This window comes from Cimex lectularius, unplaced genomic scaffold (assembly GCF_000648675.2).
Source record: "Cimex lectularius strain Harlan isolate CLEC.00 unplaced genomic scaffold, Clec_2.1 scaffold19, whole genome shotgun sequence".
Taxonomy (NCBI): domain Eukaryota; kingdom Metazoa; phylum Arthropoda; class Insecta; order Hemiptera; family Cimicidae; genus Cimex; species Cimex lectularius.
This window is the reverse complement of record NW_019392664.1, coordinates 1,167,519-1,188,566: the sequence shown is the minus strand read 5'-3', so window position 1 is coordinate 1,188,566 and position 21,048 is coordinate 1,167,519. Positions and strand designations below refer to the sequence as shown.

Here is a 21,048-nt window from a genome sequence, read left to right as displayed (position 1 = left end):
CCATTTGTAAGTATGCCAGATTAAAATTCAGGGCTGCTCGATAAACTGAAGAGTCGCCATGTCAACACCTTAACCATTGCGGTCACTGATGCTAAGCCAAATAAGCCAACTAGATTAGCTGTAATATATTCTTTAGATTATAAAAAAAAAAGTTGAGTGGTAGTAGTAGTACATATAACATGTTATGGGCTGACAAGTAACTAGTGTTTATTGCCGGCTCCCTGCGCACCACACAGAAAACACTGCATTTGTCTTAAAACAGTTATCAGCTATCCTTCTGAATATATTTTTACACAATGGACTATGTAAGATTAGCATTGGATAATGGAACTGCATTTAAAAGTATAGAATATAAAAAATTTTATTAAATAATAAATTCAATTAAAGTTAGTTAAATATATTAAATATGACTTTGGAGATGCTGCATTATTAAAGTCTCATTATTTGTCAAGCAAAGCCAGGATATTGCACTGCAAACTTAATGCTGAAACATGATGAACCTTTTATCACACTAAATAAAATGTCGGGAGTAAGTTATAAGTGTAGAGTTATATAAGTGTAGAGTGTAGAGAAAGAAAAACATTATAGTTTTTATTATTTTTTGTTATTTCTTTTACAAAAGAAAATTTTGAGTTTCATAACTTTTAATCTAAACAATTATGGTGGTACAAGTAAAGAAGACCTTTTATATTATTGGCAGGGATAGATATTTAACTTGTTATGTATTTAGTGTATCGTGGACAAACCATTGCCAACCATAACAATATGCGATGTTAGTTTAGAGCTATGTCAAGATAGAAGATGATACAGCTTAATTGAGACAGCACCGGTTACAACTGATCATCAGGACACCACCTACAGAGTCGTGTGCTGTGGAGTTCCATTTGAATCAACAGCACCTTGTTTCACAGAAAATGGCCAAGAAAAACCCAATTGAGAGATAAAGGTCATCTATGGATGCAACTCAACCACTGAAACTGAATTTATTCAGAAAATAGTGAACCAGCAAAAGAAGGAGCAACATCGGCAGTCAACAGCATGAAGTTCATCGTTGACGCCACATTTCTAGATACTGAGCAACTAGAAATGTCATTCACAAGGTTCAGCACCAAGATACTCTCAAGAATGAAAAAAATAAAATAAAATTACTACTACTACAAGTATCTATATCGATTTTCTTTCTTGTAATGAAATTTGGTTTGTGAATTTCAAGAAGACTGTGAAGGGTGGTTAGCTAAATTTGTAAAATCATGATGCAAGCCTTTCTTTCTAGGCGCCTCGAAACATTTTGATAATTCTACTTGTACCAAAAGTCTAAAGTTTAAAATCACAATCCTGAAAAATCGAGGGTGCAGATACTGGTTCACATTGTCGGTAGTGGATAGAGTCCAGCCACATCTGGCTGGGTTTACCTTTTAAATTAAATTTCTTACACTCAAATTTGAGTAAATTATGGTTAAAAAGACTTTACTTAAAAAACATAAACATAAAAAAAATGTCATTCACAAGGTTCAGCACCAAGATACTCTCAAGAATGAAAAAACAATAAAATAAAATTACTACTACTACAAGTATCTTCAGCTTACGAATTTAGAAATGCAATAGTACAGCTGATGGACCAATATCGTTGATGATTGTAATGCTGTAGGGTCACTACTTTTAACAGGGGGAGATTTTGTGAGGATCGTTGGCAAAAATAAAACAAATGGCAGGTGACGAGAGGGGGACACACAAAAAGGGAGATGGGTGGAGATTGAGTCCTGTCTGGAACCAGAGTAACAAGTATATTGTAATAATAAAAATATTATTAGACGATCTTGTTTATTTTATATTATTACAAGGTATTTTTATTTATTTTTTAGATGTGAATATTTTTTTAAAAGTTTTTAATTGTATTATAAAATTATATATTATTTTTATCTGTGTTATAATATTATTATCCTATTGTCTCTGCATCAGCCTGACTCCCTGTACCATTCATTCGTCTGCAAGGGTGGCATAGAGCACTTTGGATTGGGGCTGGATTGTGAGATTAGGATTAGGGGTAGGGTAGGAAGAAGGAAGGTGTGTAGTGGAGGGTTCAGGAAGGGGTAGATCCAGCTCCTGTTCCTCCATATCTCTTTTTTCATCTGTTTATTTAACAGGGTAAATAAGCCTAAGAAGGTGGAAAATCGGAGTTGGATATTAGAGGGTATTTGAGACATAGACCCTTCCAACACAAGACAAATGTGGTGACATTCACTTCCTAAGAGTAACTGATACTCCTTGCGGTGGGTTTAACCAGTTTTCATTAAATTACTCTTACTTGCGAAACATCACATTCGCACCCCAGAGTACAGGGGGTAGTTTTGTTATAATAATAAAGTGGGAAGTTTATGGGCCGACAAACAGCTGAGGTCATCTCCTTCTTTTTCTCGTCTTTTGTGTGTATTTTGTTTTATATATAAACTGCAGCTATTTGAGTGTCTCGATCTGGCTACTGACTCTCTGATTAGTTTTGTTGTATGTTTTTATATAGTATAAAATCAAAAATATTTATATCTATTTTAATTATTCTATTACTGTGAATTAAAATAATGAACTTTAATCTGCTATAATGCAATATATCAATACTAATATTTTTTGTTTTATAACTACAATGTATGCACAGTAAACATTTTTTTAAAATGTGAATGACATTGACATGGCCGTTAAATATAGATAAAAACTATATGAGTAAATCAATTTTATCATTGATAACTGAAAAAAAGGATAATATGTAAATAAAATCACAGATATTTACTACCAATTGATTAAAAATACAACAAAGCAACCAGTTGATCTTATATACTTATCTTTAATCAAATAATTATTGTCAATATTCTAATGTATCTGATTAAATTTATCTTATCGGTGTAAAATGTTTATACTTTTGGCTTCCAGCTTGGTCAGTTGTTTCCTGGATCATTTATAATGATTGTTCCGTGTGCATTGATTTTTGTATTTCTAATAGTATTTATTTTATACCTTTGTGAAATACCTTCCCTCCACACGTATAGGCTAATTCAAAAAATTCCTGGACCTAAATCTTTGCCAATTTTTGGCATTGCGATTGAATTATTCAAGTTGAATTATGAAGGTAATTGTAACATTGTTCTATGAAGCAGAGCTGAGAAAGTATTTTTTCCAGATATATTTCCATACTTTAATAAAATCATCCAGGATTATCCTAGAGTGAGAAAAGCTTGGCTTTTGGGAATGCCTATTGTAATCCTCTCTGAACCTGAAGACATTAAGGTATATTATGTGGGCTATAACATTAATGTGTTGATAAAATAACCACTACAGTTTACTTTATTATTAAAGTTTCAACATTGTACCAATTAAAGAGTTTAAATATAAGATATTTACTTGTTGATCAAATATATGAAATGTTGATTAACAATTTTGTTCAGATAATTATGAACAGTACTACCCACATTCAAAAAGGCTTCGGCTATCAGTTCTTTGGGCCCTGGCTTAGTGAAGGATTACTTACCAGTGATGGTAAGTCTATTTAATTATTTTGTGTAAGTTCCCAGTACAGTAGTTTATACATCATGTACATAGGTGATAAATGGAAAGCCAGGAGGAAAATTTTAACCCCGTCTTTTCACTTCAAAATTCTTGATAACACCCTTGGGCCACTCAATGAACAGTCAAGATTACTTTTAAAGAATTTTTTGAAAAAGGATGAACCTTTGGATCTGCATTCTGTAATATCCCTCTGCACACTGGATGTAATTTGCGGTACATAACATCCCTTACTTCAATTTCTTAATTTTTCAAAAATTATTTATTTATCTAATTTTTGTGTGTATATAGAAACAGCCATGGGATGTTCAGTTAATGCACAAAATAACCCTACCAACAATTATATAAACACTATAAAAATGTAAAACGTTTTCTCAGAAATTTGTGTAAATGTTTTATTTTGATTATTCAACTATGATTTACAATTCTTAGATTAACAAATGGAATTGTGTACAGATTACTAAATCTTTATATGAAAGACTGGCAATTTAATATTACATCTATTGGTAGATCTTTCAATAAAAGTCTTAAAGAACACCATGATTTCACTGATAAGGTATCTCAATTTGTACATTTATTTTATAGTTTTGAATTAGAACGTATATTTGTTCGATAGATAATAAATCAAAGAAAATTAGAGTATAAAAATTCCAAGTTGATCGAAGATTTTGATGAAGGAAGTACATCAGGTAAAATGAGTATATCATGTAAATTTTGCAACTACCAAATGTTATTTCATTTAGGTAAAATGCCACGAGCGTTTTTGGACATGTTGATTGAATTGAAATCTCCATATGGATATTTAAGCAGTGATTTAGACATAAAAGAAGAAGTGAATACATTCATGTTTGAAGTACTAAAAAAGAAAATAAACATTTGGGATTGAATTCATTAGCTGTCTAGCATACATTTTTTTGGCATTTTTATAGGGACATGACACAACTTCTTCTGCACTGACATTCGCTGTGTTTAATCTTGGACTTCATAAGGACATTCAAGTAAGAATTGAAAGTTCCCAATGAAAAAATAAATAATATATGTGTATTTTTTACGTTTCAAAGGAAAAGGCATATCAAGAACAGTATGAAATATTTGGTAATAGCGATCGTTTTGCAACAACTAAAGATTTACAGAAAATGACTTATCTTACAAAAGTCATAAAGGAGACGCTTCGACTCTTCCCAAGTGTCCCATACATGTCAAGAAAACTCAACAAAGATGTACAACTTAGTAAGTTAAACAATCTACTAATGTAAGGAAAATAAAAATGGAACGATGGAAGGAATGGATTTAACAAAATAAATGGGGTGTAAATGAGTGTTGTTCCACCGACCTCTGATCGAAATCAAGTTACTTATTTGAATAGAAAATGTGGTCACTACTGGCTGGAGGGAGTAACACAAATGGCTCAGAGATTTTTTTTCTTCCAGAGCTCAATTCCTAGTTTGTGGTGGGAAAGGCTGGGATCCAGCCAATAAAACAGCTTATTTATTTATTATTATTTTTTATGCAACTGCAATACTAATATGTCTCCCAAGAGACAATGCTCTTTTTTCTTCATGCTGAATAAATATACATCTTTTCCGCAACCCACTTTCAGGATCCTTATCTCCTTTTACAGCCAGGCTAGGCTACTTGTATCAGAGGTTGGTTTAAGGAAGAGGGAAACAAACTTTGTAGAAGCATAGAATAACTTGAAGAACTCTAAATAACATTATCTACTATTTCACAAATCCCAATAAACAGATTTTTAAGCCTATTTCATTACTCCAAAATTAAAACACAATTTGAAGGATTTCATGTAGGGAACACACACACACACACACACACACACACACACACACACACACACACACACACACACACACACACACACACACACACACACACACACACGCACGCACGCACGCANACACACACACACACACACACACACACACACACACACACACACACACACACACACACACACACACACACACACACACACACACACACACACACACACACACACAACCACACACACACACACACACACACACACACACACACACACACACAAAGCAAAATAAGCACAATGAATAAAATACTGAATGATTTCTTCTTGAGATTGACAGGGCAAAAGGAAATGACCACACTACAAAATATTTACCTAATAAATTATAAGTATTTAAAAGTTGATCAATAATCATTTCAAAGTTGTACAAATTTTCTCTACATACCCTCCTGTATTTCTAAAATAATATCACTTCTTTTAATGTAAATATAATATAGTAATACTAACTAAAATTAATTTGCAGAGGACGTGTTGCTGCCACCTGGAGCGCATGTATTGATAATGCCGTATTTTCTCCACCGGGATAATAACATTTACCCTAATGCTGAGACATTTGACCCGGAACGGTTTAACACTGATGAAGCTACCAAAAGACACCCATTTGCGTATATTCCTTTTAGCGCTGGCCCGAGAAACTGCATCGGTAAATATAATAGGATTTTCAAAAATTACTTTTTTTATACAATGCTTAATCTTTTCAGGACAAAAATTTGCAATGATGGAACTTAAAGTGGTACTGTCTACGCTTATCAGATTCTGCAAGTTGGATTCTGTCACTAAATTGGAAGAATTAGAACTAACACCTCTCGTTATTCTTAGAAATATAAGCCCAATTTATGTTAAAGTAACATCTCGGTTTGATTAGTTATATATTAAACTAAAGGAAAAACTTTATATTTATTAATGCTTCAAGACATCTAGTGCATAATAATATGTATTTCTTGTTAACTAGAGTAAAGCTAAAATGGATTTCACAATTTCAAAATTGGCATGTATTAATTAATTTGGATGCAACAAAATATATGTAAAACAAAGGACTACCAATTTTTTTATATGTTGTTATTTTATATTAATGACATTTTATCTGACCTCTTTGAAATTTGATCTCATGCATTTTCAGAAACACCATAAAAAGAGATGTAATATACAAGCAAAAGAAATACATTAAGAAATAGTAAATATATTATCTACTAGTGTACCTCTACTAGATGAAAGTTGACTGAGGCATTTTCTCAAAACAATGTATCAAATTTCAATATCTTGATTCTGACCATTTTTAAAAATTCTTCAAAATCACAGGCCTCATATAAAAATTTTGCAAACTAACTTGAAGTTTTGATTTTTCGAAGAATAAGAGTGATAAGAATGTCCATGGAAAATAAGTTAATTTTTCAATGATCAGGTTTTATTAATCCACAACAATAACATTAAATTAATTACCCATTCAGTAAAGCACCTGGGGAAATTAGTGCATATTTTGAGTTCTGATTTCTGTAGTGAACCTTGATCCATAGGTACAATGGGACTCTGTATCAATGGTGTCAATTTTGGTAGATTCTGTAATCTATGTAATAAAATGATACCGAAATTTTCTTATTTTCCCAAATTTCTTGCAACTCCAACTTTGGGCTCTGTAACAGATCTTGGCTCTTGAGACTGAATAAAATATTTTTAATTTTGCCGAATATTGTACTTTATTGTATTTATTGTATTGTATTAATTCACTACTTTCGTGGTCCGCTTGACCAATTAATACATGACAATTAATTAAGGTTTTTAGCTGAGATGAAAAAAAGCTAACGGCACGAGAGGGATTCGAACCCACGACCTTCGGCTAGATACGCCGCTGCTCTACCACCTGAGCTATCGTGACCTTGATCCACTCGGACATCAACTCCCCATCTCAACCCCACCTTATGAGTTTTCCCTCCTTTTGCCATTTTTCAAATGTCGTGTAATCGGTTTGGATTCTCGACGACAATTGAAATGGCGACGGAGAGCTTTAGTGAAGTGTACTTCATTTTTAAATCATTAATTCACTACTTTCGTGGAGTTGATGTCCGAGTGGATCGAGGTCACGATAGCTCAGGTGGTAGAGCAGCGGCGTATCTAGCTGAAGGTCGTGGGTTCGAACCCCTCTCGTGCCGTTAGCTTTTTTCATCTCAACTAAAAACCTTAATTGTCATTGTTATTAATAACTTTCCAAACAGTGTTGAGCCCTAGCTTAGCTTCTTTACGTCTCTCGCAGTGTGCTGGTATGAAAGAGTGGGAGCCAAAAGTATACCAAGATATTTATATCTATTAACTGTTTCAATCCATTAACAGTTTAAATACCAGGACTCCCTTCTTGTTAGTCTGCTGTAATTTATAAAGACGATAGTTTTTCAATTTTGTTAATATTTATTTTAATCTTTCTTTGTTGTCCTTGTACAAATTGAAAATATTCTTTTTTTAAACGCCTTTTTGAAGGTAGAATTTAAATGAAAAAATTTAGGCAACATTTAGACAACGATTTTCAAGAATTTAATTGCTGTAAAAAAATTTATAAGATTTTCGTTAGTTTTCTCTTAATATTTAAATAGTACATACATATATAAATATTTAAATATTTTATGTATAAATATATATATATCTGGTTGTACCATATGAAATAATGAAATGTCAGTAATTGGGGTAATATTATAATTCTGGAATCAATATGGTAAATAACTTTTTAATCAATTGAAATATTTTCCATTAGTTGAAATATACTTCTCCCAATGTGCTGAAAGCTCCTTGGAAAAGTGTGGAGTTGGAGATGTAAGGAATTCTTTGATTGCGGTTTTGAGAGCATCTCCAGTTTGAAAAAATTCATTTCTTAGAAAACGATCCAGGGCAGAAAAAAAAGGTAGAAGTCAGTCGGCAATAGGTCAGGTGAATATGGTGGGTGTGGAAGAACTTCAATTTTTAGCTCTTGAAGTTTTTGCATTGTCAATTTTGAAACGTGAGGATAAGCATTATTATGGAGGAGTATAGGTACCTTTCTATTGAACAAACGTGGATGTTGTTTTTTCGTAGTTTCTTATAAAAAATGTCTAACTTTTGGCAATTCGAGTTTGCTGTGATTGTTTCACCAGGGTTTAAAAAAATAAAATTGATTAAACCTCCCATACCATTGTCAGCTTTGGCAACTCATCTCTATCCAACCATTGAGCTGACCTTGTCTGATTGTCATACGGGACCCACTTTTCGTCACAAGTGTTCAAAAATTGTTCATTGTGATTTCACAGGAAAAGCAAAGTACAAATTTCATAACGTTTATCTTTCTGTGGTGCAGACAATTTGTGTAGTACCCATTTATCTAATTTTTTCATTTTCTTTAAATGCCTTTAAATGGTCATAGCACCTACTCCCAGTTCTTTGGCATATTCCCTAGTGCTTTTTGAGGGACAAGACTCAACCACGGCCACCAGCTGGTGATAATCCAGTTTGGTTTCCGGCCTACCACATTCCTTGTTGTCAAGTTCAAAATTGCCACTCCGAAACCATGAAAACCACCAGTAAACAGTCCTTTCATTCACAGATTCCTCTCCAAAAGCCTTATTGCTTATACCTCAGCAGCGTTTGGCCAAGTTTAAGGTCATACCGAAAAATTATGCACAATTGCCCTGAGGACATTTCTGTTGATAATAATTTATTTCTCAGAGAAGTTTCACAAATGAAACCAAACCAATGACTGAATAAGTAGGAGGAATAAAAGAGCTTTAATTTGGTTTGAACGACTACTATGTTTGTAAACCTTGAATTAATAAAGGAGGAGGATTAAGAAAGAAAGTAAACAAAACTGATATTTCATAAGATACAACCAGATATTTATAAATATTAAGAATAGAAACAGAAATGAACAATTTTACAACTTCTTTTTACAGAAATAAAATTCTTGAAAATGGCACAAGTTGTTGAAATGTTGAAGAAAAAAGTAATTTTTTAATTTAAATTCTACCTTAAAAAGGTTTCGAAAATTTATTTTTAAGTTCCAGGAAGTACAATAATATTGCAACAAATTTATCATTTTTTGTAAATTGTACAGGTTTGTTGTCAGTTATGCCAAATTGTTGGGATATATAAGAAGTTTTATTTTATGACCATTCACCACAATCCCTCAATCTTTTAAAAACTATACTAAATCATTAATAAATACAGCAAGTACGAGGAAACACAGGAGCCCTGTTTCACGCCCATACATATTTCTAACAATATGCCCAGACCGTTGTTACACCATGGTGAAAGGTCCATTAAAAAAAAAAAATTCTTTTCCATAATGATAATTCTACTAGGCTGAAACCTTGAAACCTCTTCTTGAGAGGCTCTATAAAGTTTGTTTATATTTACATTCAAATTTTTTAAACTAAAAACTCAAACTAATCTTAGACCTGTAAATTGTTTTTAAGTTAGTATCGAGTTTTTAAGTATGTTATTATAAGAATACTAATACATGTGTACTATTTCTAGGTGTTTTTGGTTGTGAAGAAGATTCAATATGAATTTGAAACGTCTGGATGTGAAGTGAATTGTTTTGGTTTTCTTATCCACCTCATACCTGACTGATCCCCATTTTACTCTAAATAAATGTTTACATATTTTTTTTTAAAGAATTAGATTGCAAATAAGAGCAATATAATAGTGTTTATAAAAATTATAAGCAACAAACCACCATAAATACGGCGCCATCGCATACGTCTATGAAATACAAGTAAGCTTTGCCGGTTTAGTCTATCTCAGACAATGGATTTTGACCCGTGAACAGTTCCTTCGTTTCGCCGTTATTTTATTTGTATTTTTTATTTTTATTTAATTTTAATAACGCAACAAAAAGAGTAATCAACGCAAAATTAACTTAATAAGGTACTCCTCGTGGAATTGCATGGTCTGCGAGTGGATGAACAGTTAAAGTTCTATACTGAAGAAGGCGTGAAGTTGAAATGGGTATGAGTGAAGCGTAAACCGACGAGAGATCCAGTGAAGAGATCGGTGTCTATCAATTCAACTAAACCTACTACCAAAGACCGAATATGTACAAAAATAACATGCGACATGACAGACATTCTGAAAATGATAAAAGATTGATAAAGATATAATTTATAAGTACAACGGGTTTTGCCAGGGATATGAATCTTCATGTTGTTTTTGCATTTAAATTTTATCGGAAGTACTATTGGAAAAATATGGATTATTTTGACATGGAAGTAATCAGACTCTCTCTCTCTCTCTCTCTCTCTCTCTCTCTCTCTCTCTAACACTCTCTCACGCACACATAGATAATCTTTCTTTACCTCTCTATCATTGTCTGTCGTCTATTTATCCATCTGTCTGATTGTCTGTCTGCCTTGCCTGCCTCGCTCTCTCTCTCTCTCTCTCTCTCTTTCTCTCTCTCTCTCTCTCTCTCTCTCTCTCAATTTGTCTTCATGCGGAAATCAACTTGAAGGCTCAGAAGCCCAAGAGTTTTGAAATATGAATTCACCCGGCTTGATATCAAACAAACAACCTGGATTTAGATTAGCAGTTTAATCTGAAAGCTTTAACTGACCGTAGCAAAGATGGAGAACATGAAGAAGGTGCAGATTTGCAACCAGGCTGAACAAATGGGTATAGTTAAAACTTTCGAGTGGGTCAATGGGCAGTATAACAACACGAGAAAAATAAGGATTAGTACAGATTAAAGAATCGTCGTTGACTTTTTGCTGAATAGTAGAACACACCTGCTTCTGATAGAAGAAATAAGAAATTACATAAAAAATTGAGGAAGGCTGTGACATCAGGGAAATGGGCTCGTTGACCAAATGTCTAAGCCCGCCTCCCAAAAGGATATTTTTGTTATTTACTCAAGGTTTCTTGTGCCCTTTTAATAAGAAATGCTAAATCAACGCAGCGTGGGCAATCCAATTTTGGGCTGACTGACCCATTATTTTCAATTGTCTCCTGTCGCCCTCGGGTGCAGCACCTGACCTGGTTTGCCTTTACAGCCTGGCTTTGCTCAGACTGTAGACCAGCTTTTCTTGGCTTGCGAGATGTCTGTTAGGCTTCCTTGGCTGCAGCACATGGAGACCGAGGAATTACTTTAACACAAAATCTTATATTTGCAACCTCTGAAAATTGACCATAAATAATAATGTAGACAGTGGTAAGGTGTAAATGAGTATTGAAATTAAATATGAAAACGTACATTAATGTAAATAATTAAGAAAGGTAGTCCGAAAATAGTCCCATTTGGCCATCTTTTTGTGTAGGCGTCGGTGAACAATTTTACTACCGATCAGTACGCTTTTTTGCTTCTTCATTCTTGAGATGTTTTTAATAGTTTTTCTCACAAAAGAAGAAGACAGTTGTACACATGCAAGATTTTTTTTGGAAAACCCTTTAGGATTTTCGTTTTCAAATTTCCATTCTTTAGGCAAGGTGCTACGTGGCTTACTAGCTTAAACCTTATTCCAATTGACCCTGCAAGTAGTTATTCATTGAAAAAGGAAATAATTTTTTTTTGCGTTTTTCTTGAAAACTACTTGGTTTACGAGCTTAATTCTTATTCCAATTGACCCAGCAAGTAGTTTTACATTGAAAAAGGCAATACTTTTTTTTTCGTTTTTCTTGAAATCTACTTGGTTTACGAGCTTAATTCTGATACCAATCGACCCAGAAGGTCGTTTTACAACTAAGAAAACGTTTTGTTTTTCGATTTTCCCCAGTTTTTTTTTAAACTACGTGGTTTACGAGCTTAATTCTTATTCCAATTGACCCAGCAAGTCGTTTTACACCGAGAAAGACAATCACATTTTTTCGGCTTTTTGCCTTTTTCTTGAAAACGACGTGGTTTACGAGCTTAATTCTTATTCTAATTGACCCAGCAAGTAGTTTTACATCTAAGAAAACAATTTTTTTTAAATTTTTCCCTGTTTTTTTTTTTTTTCAGTTTATCTTGAAAACTACGTGGTTTACGAGCTTAATTCTTATAACAATCGACCCAGCAAGTCGTTTTACATTGAAAAAGGCATTTTTTTTTTCATTTTTCTTGAAATCTACTTGGTTTACGAGCTTAATTCTTATACCAATCGACCCAGCAGGTCGTTTTGCATCTAAGAATTTTTTTTTCTATTTTCCCTATTTTTCCAGTTTTTCTTGAAAACGACGTGGTTTACGAGCTTAATTCTTATACCAATAGACCCAGCAGGTCGTTTTACATCTAAGAAATTTTTTTTGATTTTCCCTGTTTTTTTTTCTCCAGTTTTTCTTGAAAACTACGTGCTTTATGAGCTTAATTCTTATACCTATCGACCCAGCAAGTCGTTATACATTGAAAAAGGCAATAAAATTTTTTTACTACACAAAAAGATGGCCAAATGGGATTATTTTCGGACTACCTTTCTTAATTATTACATTTAAGAAGACAATATTTTTTTCCCGTTTTTCCCACCGTTTTTCTTGAAAACTACGTGGTTTACGAGCTAAAATTCTTATTCCAATCGACCCAGCAAGTCGTTATACATTGAAAAAGGCAATAAATTTTTTTTCTCGATTTTTTTGGAAAAGAATTCAGCTTTAACAGCTTGTCAAGCACAAATATAAACTGATATCGTTCTTTCTCAGCAGCCTGCATTTGAAGGTTTGACAGACTTGAACATCCTTACACCTAGATAAATTTTAGTAAGTATTTTTGTAAGTCCTCGGATGGGAACCGTATTCCGGGACAGAGGCGTGCTATAAAATGGCAGAACTACTAAACCTAGGTTACGTTAGAACTATGTAGAATGATAGGACTACTGACTGGATTCAAGAAAATCAATTAACACCAAAATAGATAAAATAATTCATTGGACTACTTATTAATTCGTAATGCCTAATTGAAAGAACCTATACATGTCCAAGTTGAATGTCGTTGGAACTCCTGAGGTGACCGGGGTGTTTTTCTTTCTAATCCATGCCTCAGACTAACAAGCCACGAGGAAGTGATCTCATTTAAAAAATCCATCTTAGCCCGAACAATCGGGTTCCTGGAACATAGTAATGGGAAGTTATTTTGGAGGGGTTGCATTGACTCCGTGAGTTAGAACTTTGTAGAACGATAGGATTACTGACTGGACTCTGAAGGTGAACATGTATAGACTCAGACATCTTTTTCTATGTGACAGAAGCAAACCGGTGCAGATAATGCCAGGAAGAAGAAGAAACAGGGACCAAGTCCTCTGTAAGAGCGAAGGAATGCAGTCTGAGATTCCTACTCCTGGGAAAGGAAAAGCCTAAATAATACCCCAGGAGCCTTTAATAAAGCTCTGGTAAAAAGCCTTAAGCTTAACTAAGAGCTGTAGACAATGATGACGATGATCGTGGTGCGTAAAGTCGCAGAAGCCGACTTCTAGTAGCTTAAAAAGTATGCGTATGTCATTTTGAATTTTTACAGTAATTTTCATTGTAGTAAATTATTTTTTCGAGTATGTTTTTTAGTCGTATATCTTTTCGGTTTTGCGTAGAAAAACTTTTCTTGAGTCACGATTTGATGAATAATTAACATGGGATAAAGAAAAGCACAAAAAAGATATTGGTAATTAGACAAAATTAGAAAAATACACACCTCCTTCTGTTTCTACCAGATATAAAGTTATAATAAGAATAATTGATTTGTTGATTGATAATTTTTCCGTTCAAATAATTAAAATCAGCGCGCATCATGATGATAATTCGATGATATGACGGTAAGTTTAAATTTTCATTTTGTATTCGTTATTTAAAATTAATATTTATGGACTATTTAAGTTTAAAATCTATAAACGTAAATAATCAGTATGAAATGTTAGCATCAATTTTCCGTTGTTAATTGTATCGCAAGGCATCGCACAATGAAAAACACGACTCTATAACCAATGAAAAATTTGAATTACCTTCCTGGAAAGAAATACATTTTTGAACGACAAGGTATGTAATTTCAGATATAAAGATGGGCGGCCACACGTAATTTCCAGCGTGTCAGGCCGTATCTGGACCGCACATTTCCAGGGATAGGATTTGGCACGTGGAATCGAATACAATGGACAGCTTTTCTTCCCATTCTGTCTTGCTGAATTACTTTTTTTTTTGTTCAATTAAGAATTTCCTCCTTCAGTTCTAATCGTATATTCGATGCCATAGAGAAAAAGAAGGAAGAAGAAGTCACGGTTCGGATTTGTTCCGTGTATTAATATTTAGAAGAACAAAATGTAAGACTTGTGGAAGAAAGTAAGAAAAAACTGGTTACTTTAGTTTCGTAATGTACTTAATAAATAATAATGTTTAACGGTTGGGCAAGTTATTTTTTATTCAATGAAACAGGAATTTGAGAAAAAAAATGGATACGGAAGGTGAACGTGATAAGTAGAGCAATTGGATATGAGACAATTCAATCATAATTAAAAATAAAATAATTAAACCAAATATTGTAAAATTGGTGCTTAACGATTGTTAAAATTTTTGCCTGTGGCTGTGTTAAACTGTTTTTATTGCTAAGAAATAATTTTCATTGCGATGTTAACCTTATTCATGACTGTTGCATACGTAATTCATAATATTATGTTAACATTTACCGTAACGGCTGTCACTTGCTTTCTTACGGTTTCAATTGAGTAACGAGTGAGCGAGGAAGCCAGCTTCCGTGTGTTCCAATCCTCCGGAAACTTTGGACCGTTAAATTTAATCGTGTTACGACACTACGAGTCAGTCTCTTTGTTCCAACTTACTTTCTTATGATATCTTTTTCGTTATCAAGTCTGATAAATTTGTATTAGTGCTTGACTCGAAGTCTATGAAACAAAGGGGATTTATTATGATTTTGTGCATCGTTTTTGAGCTTTCAAAAGGCGGAGGTAAACGCGAGAAGTGTCCGCGAAAGTTTAGAAACACTCGAGTGAACACGGTGATGATAATTGGACACGAGGCGCCGAAGGTGTTTAACTCCCAGTCATTTGCACATTTTTGTGTTTTCTTTTCATCAAAAAGTCGTTCTCTCTTCGTTTACGTTATAGTTGAACAAGCTCCTGAAGGCTCTTGAACTGTCGTAAGTTGTTGGTAGCTGAGAAGTATTTTGGCTAGCCTTTGAAAGTCTTGAATTGAATTCCATCTAAATTCTTCTCTCTAACCATTTTTTTATTTATGTAATAATATAACAGCCCAAGTACTTCTGAAAAAATGATAAACACTTTTTCACCAGTTTTAAGCACTTTACTTACAGGCTTGAAAGTGGTGATACCAATACGCTTGTTTACAGACATAGAAAAGTAACATATCATCAAATCTTTATTTCTCTCTGTCCTCATTACCCATGGTAAAAAATATTCCAAAAAGACAATATTCAGATGGCGCGCTAGGCTAAGGATAAAAAAAGGGCGAGGCAAAATTTTTTCCATCATGTGAAACTCTTGCCTCAACCTCAAGCACCCAGTTGCGTTGTTCGTTTCAGCATCGTTTTAATCCTGTTGTTCAAGAAGGATGCAATATATTTTTGTTTCTTTTCGATAAAAGTATCCAGGATTGTTCTATTTTTTTTGTATACGGAGCCTTAAGATTCAGGTAACCATCAACGCAGTATTGAATGAATTTTGAGTGACAGAAGTTATCTTTAAATTTTTCTTTAGTTTTTAAGACCGTAGTGTCTGTTAATTTTTGACGTATCGTTTCTATAAGGTTCAATGTCTCAAGAAATTCGTTCAGTACAGGGATGATAGATGTTGATGAAAATGGGTTGTTTAATTTTTGGAACGCATCCCAGCTGGCATTACTTTTTATTTTTAGAACACCAAGTGTCGTCTACAGATATGTTTTTTTTTTTATAACGTATGATATAATGAAATGAATAATGATTATTCGGAGATCGTGAGATGCGGTCTGGTGTGACGTAGGTTTTAGAAAAAAACATTTTCTTTATCGTGCCAACGTTTCGATCTTTATTGAGATCATCTTCAGGGCCTGGGATTAATAAACCTTGTTTAAATTTTACAAATACATGTAGGATGTGAAAATATGAATTTATACAATGCTAGAAATTTTATATAAAAAATAAATACATAAAATGAATTTATACAATGCTAGAAAATTTTAGATTAAAAAAATGAATTTATCCAATGCTAGAAAATTTTGGATTAACAAAAATGAATTTATGCAATGCTAGAAAATTTTAGATTAAAAAAATGAATGTATCCAATGCTAGAAAATTTTAGATTAAAAAAATGAATTTATCCAATGCTAGAAAATTTTAGATTAAAAAAATGAATTTATACAGTGCTAAAAAAATTTAGTTGAAAAACAATAAATTTATCCAATGCTAGAAAATTTTAGATTAAAAAATGAATTTATCCACTGCTAGAAAAGTTTAGATTAAAAAATGAATTTATACAATGCTAGAAAATTTTAGATAAAAAAAATGAATTTATACAATGCTAGAACAGTTTAGATTAAAAAATGAATTTATACAATGCTTATTATGTGCTATTTTTAATCTAAAATTTTCTAGTATTGTATAAATTCATTTTATTTATTTATTTATTAATCTAATTTGATTATAAATGCTAGGCCCTGAAGATGATCTCAATAAAGATCGAAACGTTGGCACGATAAAGAAAATGCTTTTACAAAGACTACGTCACCCCAGACAGCATCTCACGATCTCCGAATAATCATTGACTAACGGTCACTAAACACCACACATTTCTACGCAATGAATAATAAAATTAAAAAGTTTATTCCAATTTATAAATTATTTTATATTATACATAATATTCCTACAAGACTGCTTTCAAACGAATAACCTTACTTATATTTTTTACAATCAAAATAATTCTGTACTTTAAATGACAGTTAATTGTTATAGTTATTACTGATTAGTGATATATATCTCAAATCTGCACACGCATGTACATAGTTGAGCTTATCGCACTCAGCTCGCCGGCAATTCCAGCTTTTGTGTTATTTACAATGTCCTCGATGATTCATCATTATCTCCTAATCACCCACCCCGGGTGATGGCCGTCCGGGGTCAGACCTTTGTCTTATCCGTCCAGCTGAGGTGGCTCCGGGGACTACTAAGAACTAGGTCATTTCAGCCTCCAACTCAATCGGCTCCTAAATCCAAACTCATTAACACTCTTACTCACTCTTAACATTTTTATATACCATTCACTCAGTTAGGGAGGTCGAGTACAATATTAGATTCCTCCAAATTACTACATTAGACACCAAACGTACTAAATTTGACTATTAGATTTCTTAATCACCCTCAGGGTCGACTGAGCTGCTCAATATTCTGCCATGGCCCTCTCACACTACACATTCACACAAGAAAATATATTTACTCTCCACCCACACTAATGGTCAGAAAACGAGATATTTATAAGTACAATATACAATGAAACCAACCCTCTTTCCTCCAAAATTATCATATCAGATGGCATACCTACGCGCTCTCTATACAGAGCCAAGGAATGGCACCCTACAAGTTGGACACANAAAATATTATACTTCTTTATACAATGAACAATTAATCAATTAAAGCCGCACACCCAACTATTTGTAATCTTATATTTGCGTAGACAGTTAATTTAAACGAATACATAAATAAATAACTAATTATATACTTGAACTTGTGATCAGTTGTGAAATGTTAAAGTCAAATATCTCTCTTTTATCTTTCATAAAATTGAGAATTATGCTTTGACTAATAGAGTAGGTTTTTTAGTCACATTTGACATTTAGAATAACCTCCTGAAGTGTTGACTCGTGTTCACGGGAAACTCTGTATAATTATACATTTAATGTTATCTACAATTTTGTCACGTTTTAAATTTTTTTATTATTCTTTCTGTTAAACATTGCATTTAAATTATTCATGCGTATAGTCATCACCCTTCTTATATTTGATATGTCTTGATAAATTACACTTCTTTTGTTTTTTCATGAGTCTGAAAAGTTGTCATTATCATTATTTTTATCATTTTAAAGTTACTATTGTGAAATCTGATATCATTTTTTCTTTGTAAACTTAATTTTATTTATTAGTTAATCTTGGAAGGTATTGGTTGAGGTAAAAAAGTTAGTGTCACCAGCGTGATTCGAACCCACGACCTTCGGCTAAATACGCCGCTACTCTAACACTTAAGCAATCGTGACTGCGATCCACTCGGACACCAACTTCCCATCTCAACCCACCTTTTGAATTTTCCCTCCGTTTTGCCATGATTCTCGGCGACAAATGGTCAATCGGACCGCAAAACCTAAAGAATTTACTTATTAGTTTTGTAACCTTTTGAACTTTTGTTTTTATAAAAACTAGCGCAGATTTTTCTTTTAATACTTTGTATATGACATTTATTTTCTGTTTTAATGGATGTGATCATAGAAAAATTAATATCTTGTTGTACGTTTTAGGTTCTTCTACTAATATTTTTTCACCCTACCATTCTGGTTTCTTATTATTTGTATACTTAAAAATCGAATATAATTGTTTGGCTCTTCTTCTGAGGTAGGTTTGATTAATTGGTGTAGATGTACATTCAGGGGCGTTGGTATACTGCGCACTTGAGCTATTGTATCACCTGTTTAGTATGTATGATTCGCCGTTGAGTCTCAATTTATCAAGGAATTTTTTAGGCACGGTTGTAGTGGTTGTATTTTTTCCACGTTGGCGTTGTAGTAGACGTGTGACACCACAGTATTTTAGGTGTGTGTGTGTATTTTCTTCCTACTCGCAGAATCTGCACAGTGTTGATTGATAGTCTTTCCCAAATCCTCCACCAAGAATCTTGTTATGATTCGGAGCTGTTTGCTGTTTCAACTCAAGCAAGGAAGTTTTTGGATTGTGTGTGTCCAGTGAGTGATTTCCGTTGATTTCTCGCTCTCATTAGGTCTTCTTTTCTAAGCTGATCATAGATTGTATGGATCCATGTGTTGCAGTCCCGTTTCTTGCAAGGACGTCCCTTTACTCCTGCATGCCCTAATCTACATAATTGGTTCTGCAATCCCATTCTCGATCTGATAATTTAGTTAAATGCTTTTGCCTTGCTATCTGACATGTTAGTTTCTTTGCTTTTGCAACCTTTTCTCAAGTTAGCTTGAGCATATCTCTCACCCGCATGGACTTCGGCTTCAATTCAGCCATGGGGATGATGCTCATGGCATCTGAGTACTTAGTTTTTTTGATCAAATATTTCCGCCCTTGTAGCTCTTTACGTTCTATATTCTCGTGCGTTTTTCCCCATTCTTCTTTTTGGTGGTGTTATAATATTTTTACGGTATCCGCATATATCGGGATAGTGTGCAGGATACATATATATGGTATTCATTGTCACAGAAATATTTTTTAAATTTTTTAATTATGTAATATTGTTAAAGCATAAAAATAAAAAATAAAATTAACCACTAGTTTTTGTGGTTCGCTTGACCAATTAATCTATCAATTAATTAAGGTTTTTAGTTGAGATAAAATAGTCAGTGTCACGAGCGGGATTCGAACCCACGACCTTCGACTAGATAAGCCGCTACTTTACCACTTGCTATCGTGACTTCGATCCACTCGGATACTAACTTCCCATCTCAACCCCACCTTTTTGCCATTTTTCAAATGTCGTGTAATCTATTTGATTCTCGGCGACAAATGAAATGGCCACGGTGAGCTTTAGTGAAGGTATACTTCTTTTCAACTTATTAAATTCACTAGTTTTCGTGGTCCCACCGTTTGAATTTTTCCTCCTTTTTGCTATTTTTCAAAGGTGGCGTTGAGATGGGAAGTTAGTGTTCGAGGGGATCGAGGTCACGATAACTCAAGTGGTAGAGCAGCGGCGTATCTTGCCGAAGATCGTGGGTTCGAATCCCGCTCGAGACACTGACTTTTTATCTCAACTAAAAACCTTTATTAATTGATGAATAAAATTAACATTAAATAAAAGATAATATTAGATATTTGTTTTATTATTTTTTTTATACGATGAGATTTGATGATTTTACATATGAGACGACCTCGCTATATATGTGGTAGTTCCTTGACTTTAATATATTGTGGTAGCTAAAGGGATTATCTATATAACCCGACAACGCTCTAAATAAATTTTTTATTTCCGTCTCATACCTAGCACAAATCATGATTAAATGTTCCATTGAACACAGTCCAAGAGCTCGCAAACGTCTGGAGCAGATCTGTTTATTTTATGCATATATTGACCAGATAAGACATGGTTTGATCTGATCCTGGCTATAATTTTATACATCTCTTTATTTACGTTATGTTTACTGAACCAGGATGTCTCAATCTTACGTTGAATGTTTTTGTAAAATAATCCTTTGTTTGAATTTTTGTATCGTAGTTGCCAATCGTTTATTAGAGCCATATTTAATTAATTTTTGATTTCGGAATAATGAATTTGTAACAAGCATTCTTTTTCGTTTTGAGTAGCTTCCTTTGCCAGCGAGTCCACTTTCTCATCATATGCGATGCCAGCGTGGGTCTTAACCCATGCAAACTTGACATCCTTACCGCTCTGCCTGAGAAAACTAATTTTGGTTAGAACTTCAAAAATCATGAGATTGTTCATTTTGTAATTTAAGAAGTGAGCTTAAACTGTCAGTTATTATTAAATCACTACTTTCGTGGTCCGCTTGACCAATTAATACAT

The 21,048-nt window shown here is 33.4% G+C and overlaps 1 protein-coding gene across 1 annotated transcript; it reads left to right on the top strand.

The window, feature by feature from the left end:
- The first annotated feature begins 2,915 nt into the window (after nt 1-2,915).
- LOC106662345 (cytochrome P450 4C1-like) lies at nt 2,916-6,426 on the top strand. The gene is made up of 12 exons (XM_014386381.2): nt 2,916-3,118; nt 3,170-3,276; nt 3,435-3,525; nt 3,589-3,768; nt 3,844-3,913; nt 3,985-4,108; nt 4,169-4,241; nt 4,296-4,405; nt 4,482-4,550; nt 4,614-4,782; nt 5,853-6,032; nt 6,091-6,426. The coding sequence occupies exons 1-12, from the start codon at nt 2,953-2,955 to the stop codon at nt 6,252-6,254; spliced, it is 1,503 nt and encodes a 500-aa protein (XP_014241867.1). The 5' UTR covers nt 2,916-2,952; the 3' UTR covers nt 6,255-6,426.
- The last annotated feature ends 14,622 nt before the right edge of the window (nt 6,427-21,048 follow it).

Excerpts from the sequence above, each read along its gene's own strand:
- LOC106662345 (XM_014386381.2), top strand. The coding sequence starts at position 2,953 with ATGATTGTTCCGTGTGCATTGATTTTTGTATTTCTAATAGTATTTATT. Across the intron at positions 4,109-4,168 it reads ACCATGATTTCACTGATAAG|ATAATAAATCAAAGAAAATT; the intron begins GTATCTCAATTT and ends TTTGTTCGATAG. Across the intron at positions 4,783-5,852 it reads CAACAAAGATGTACAACTTA|AGGACGTGTTGCTGCCACCT; the intron begins GTAAGTTAAACA and ends ATTAATTTGCAG.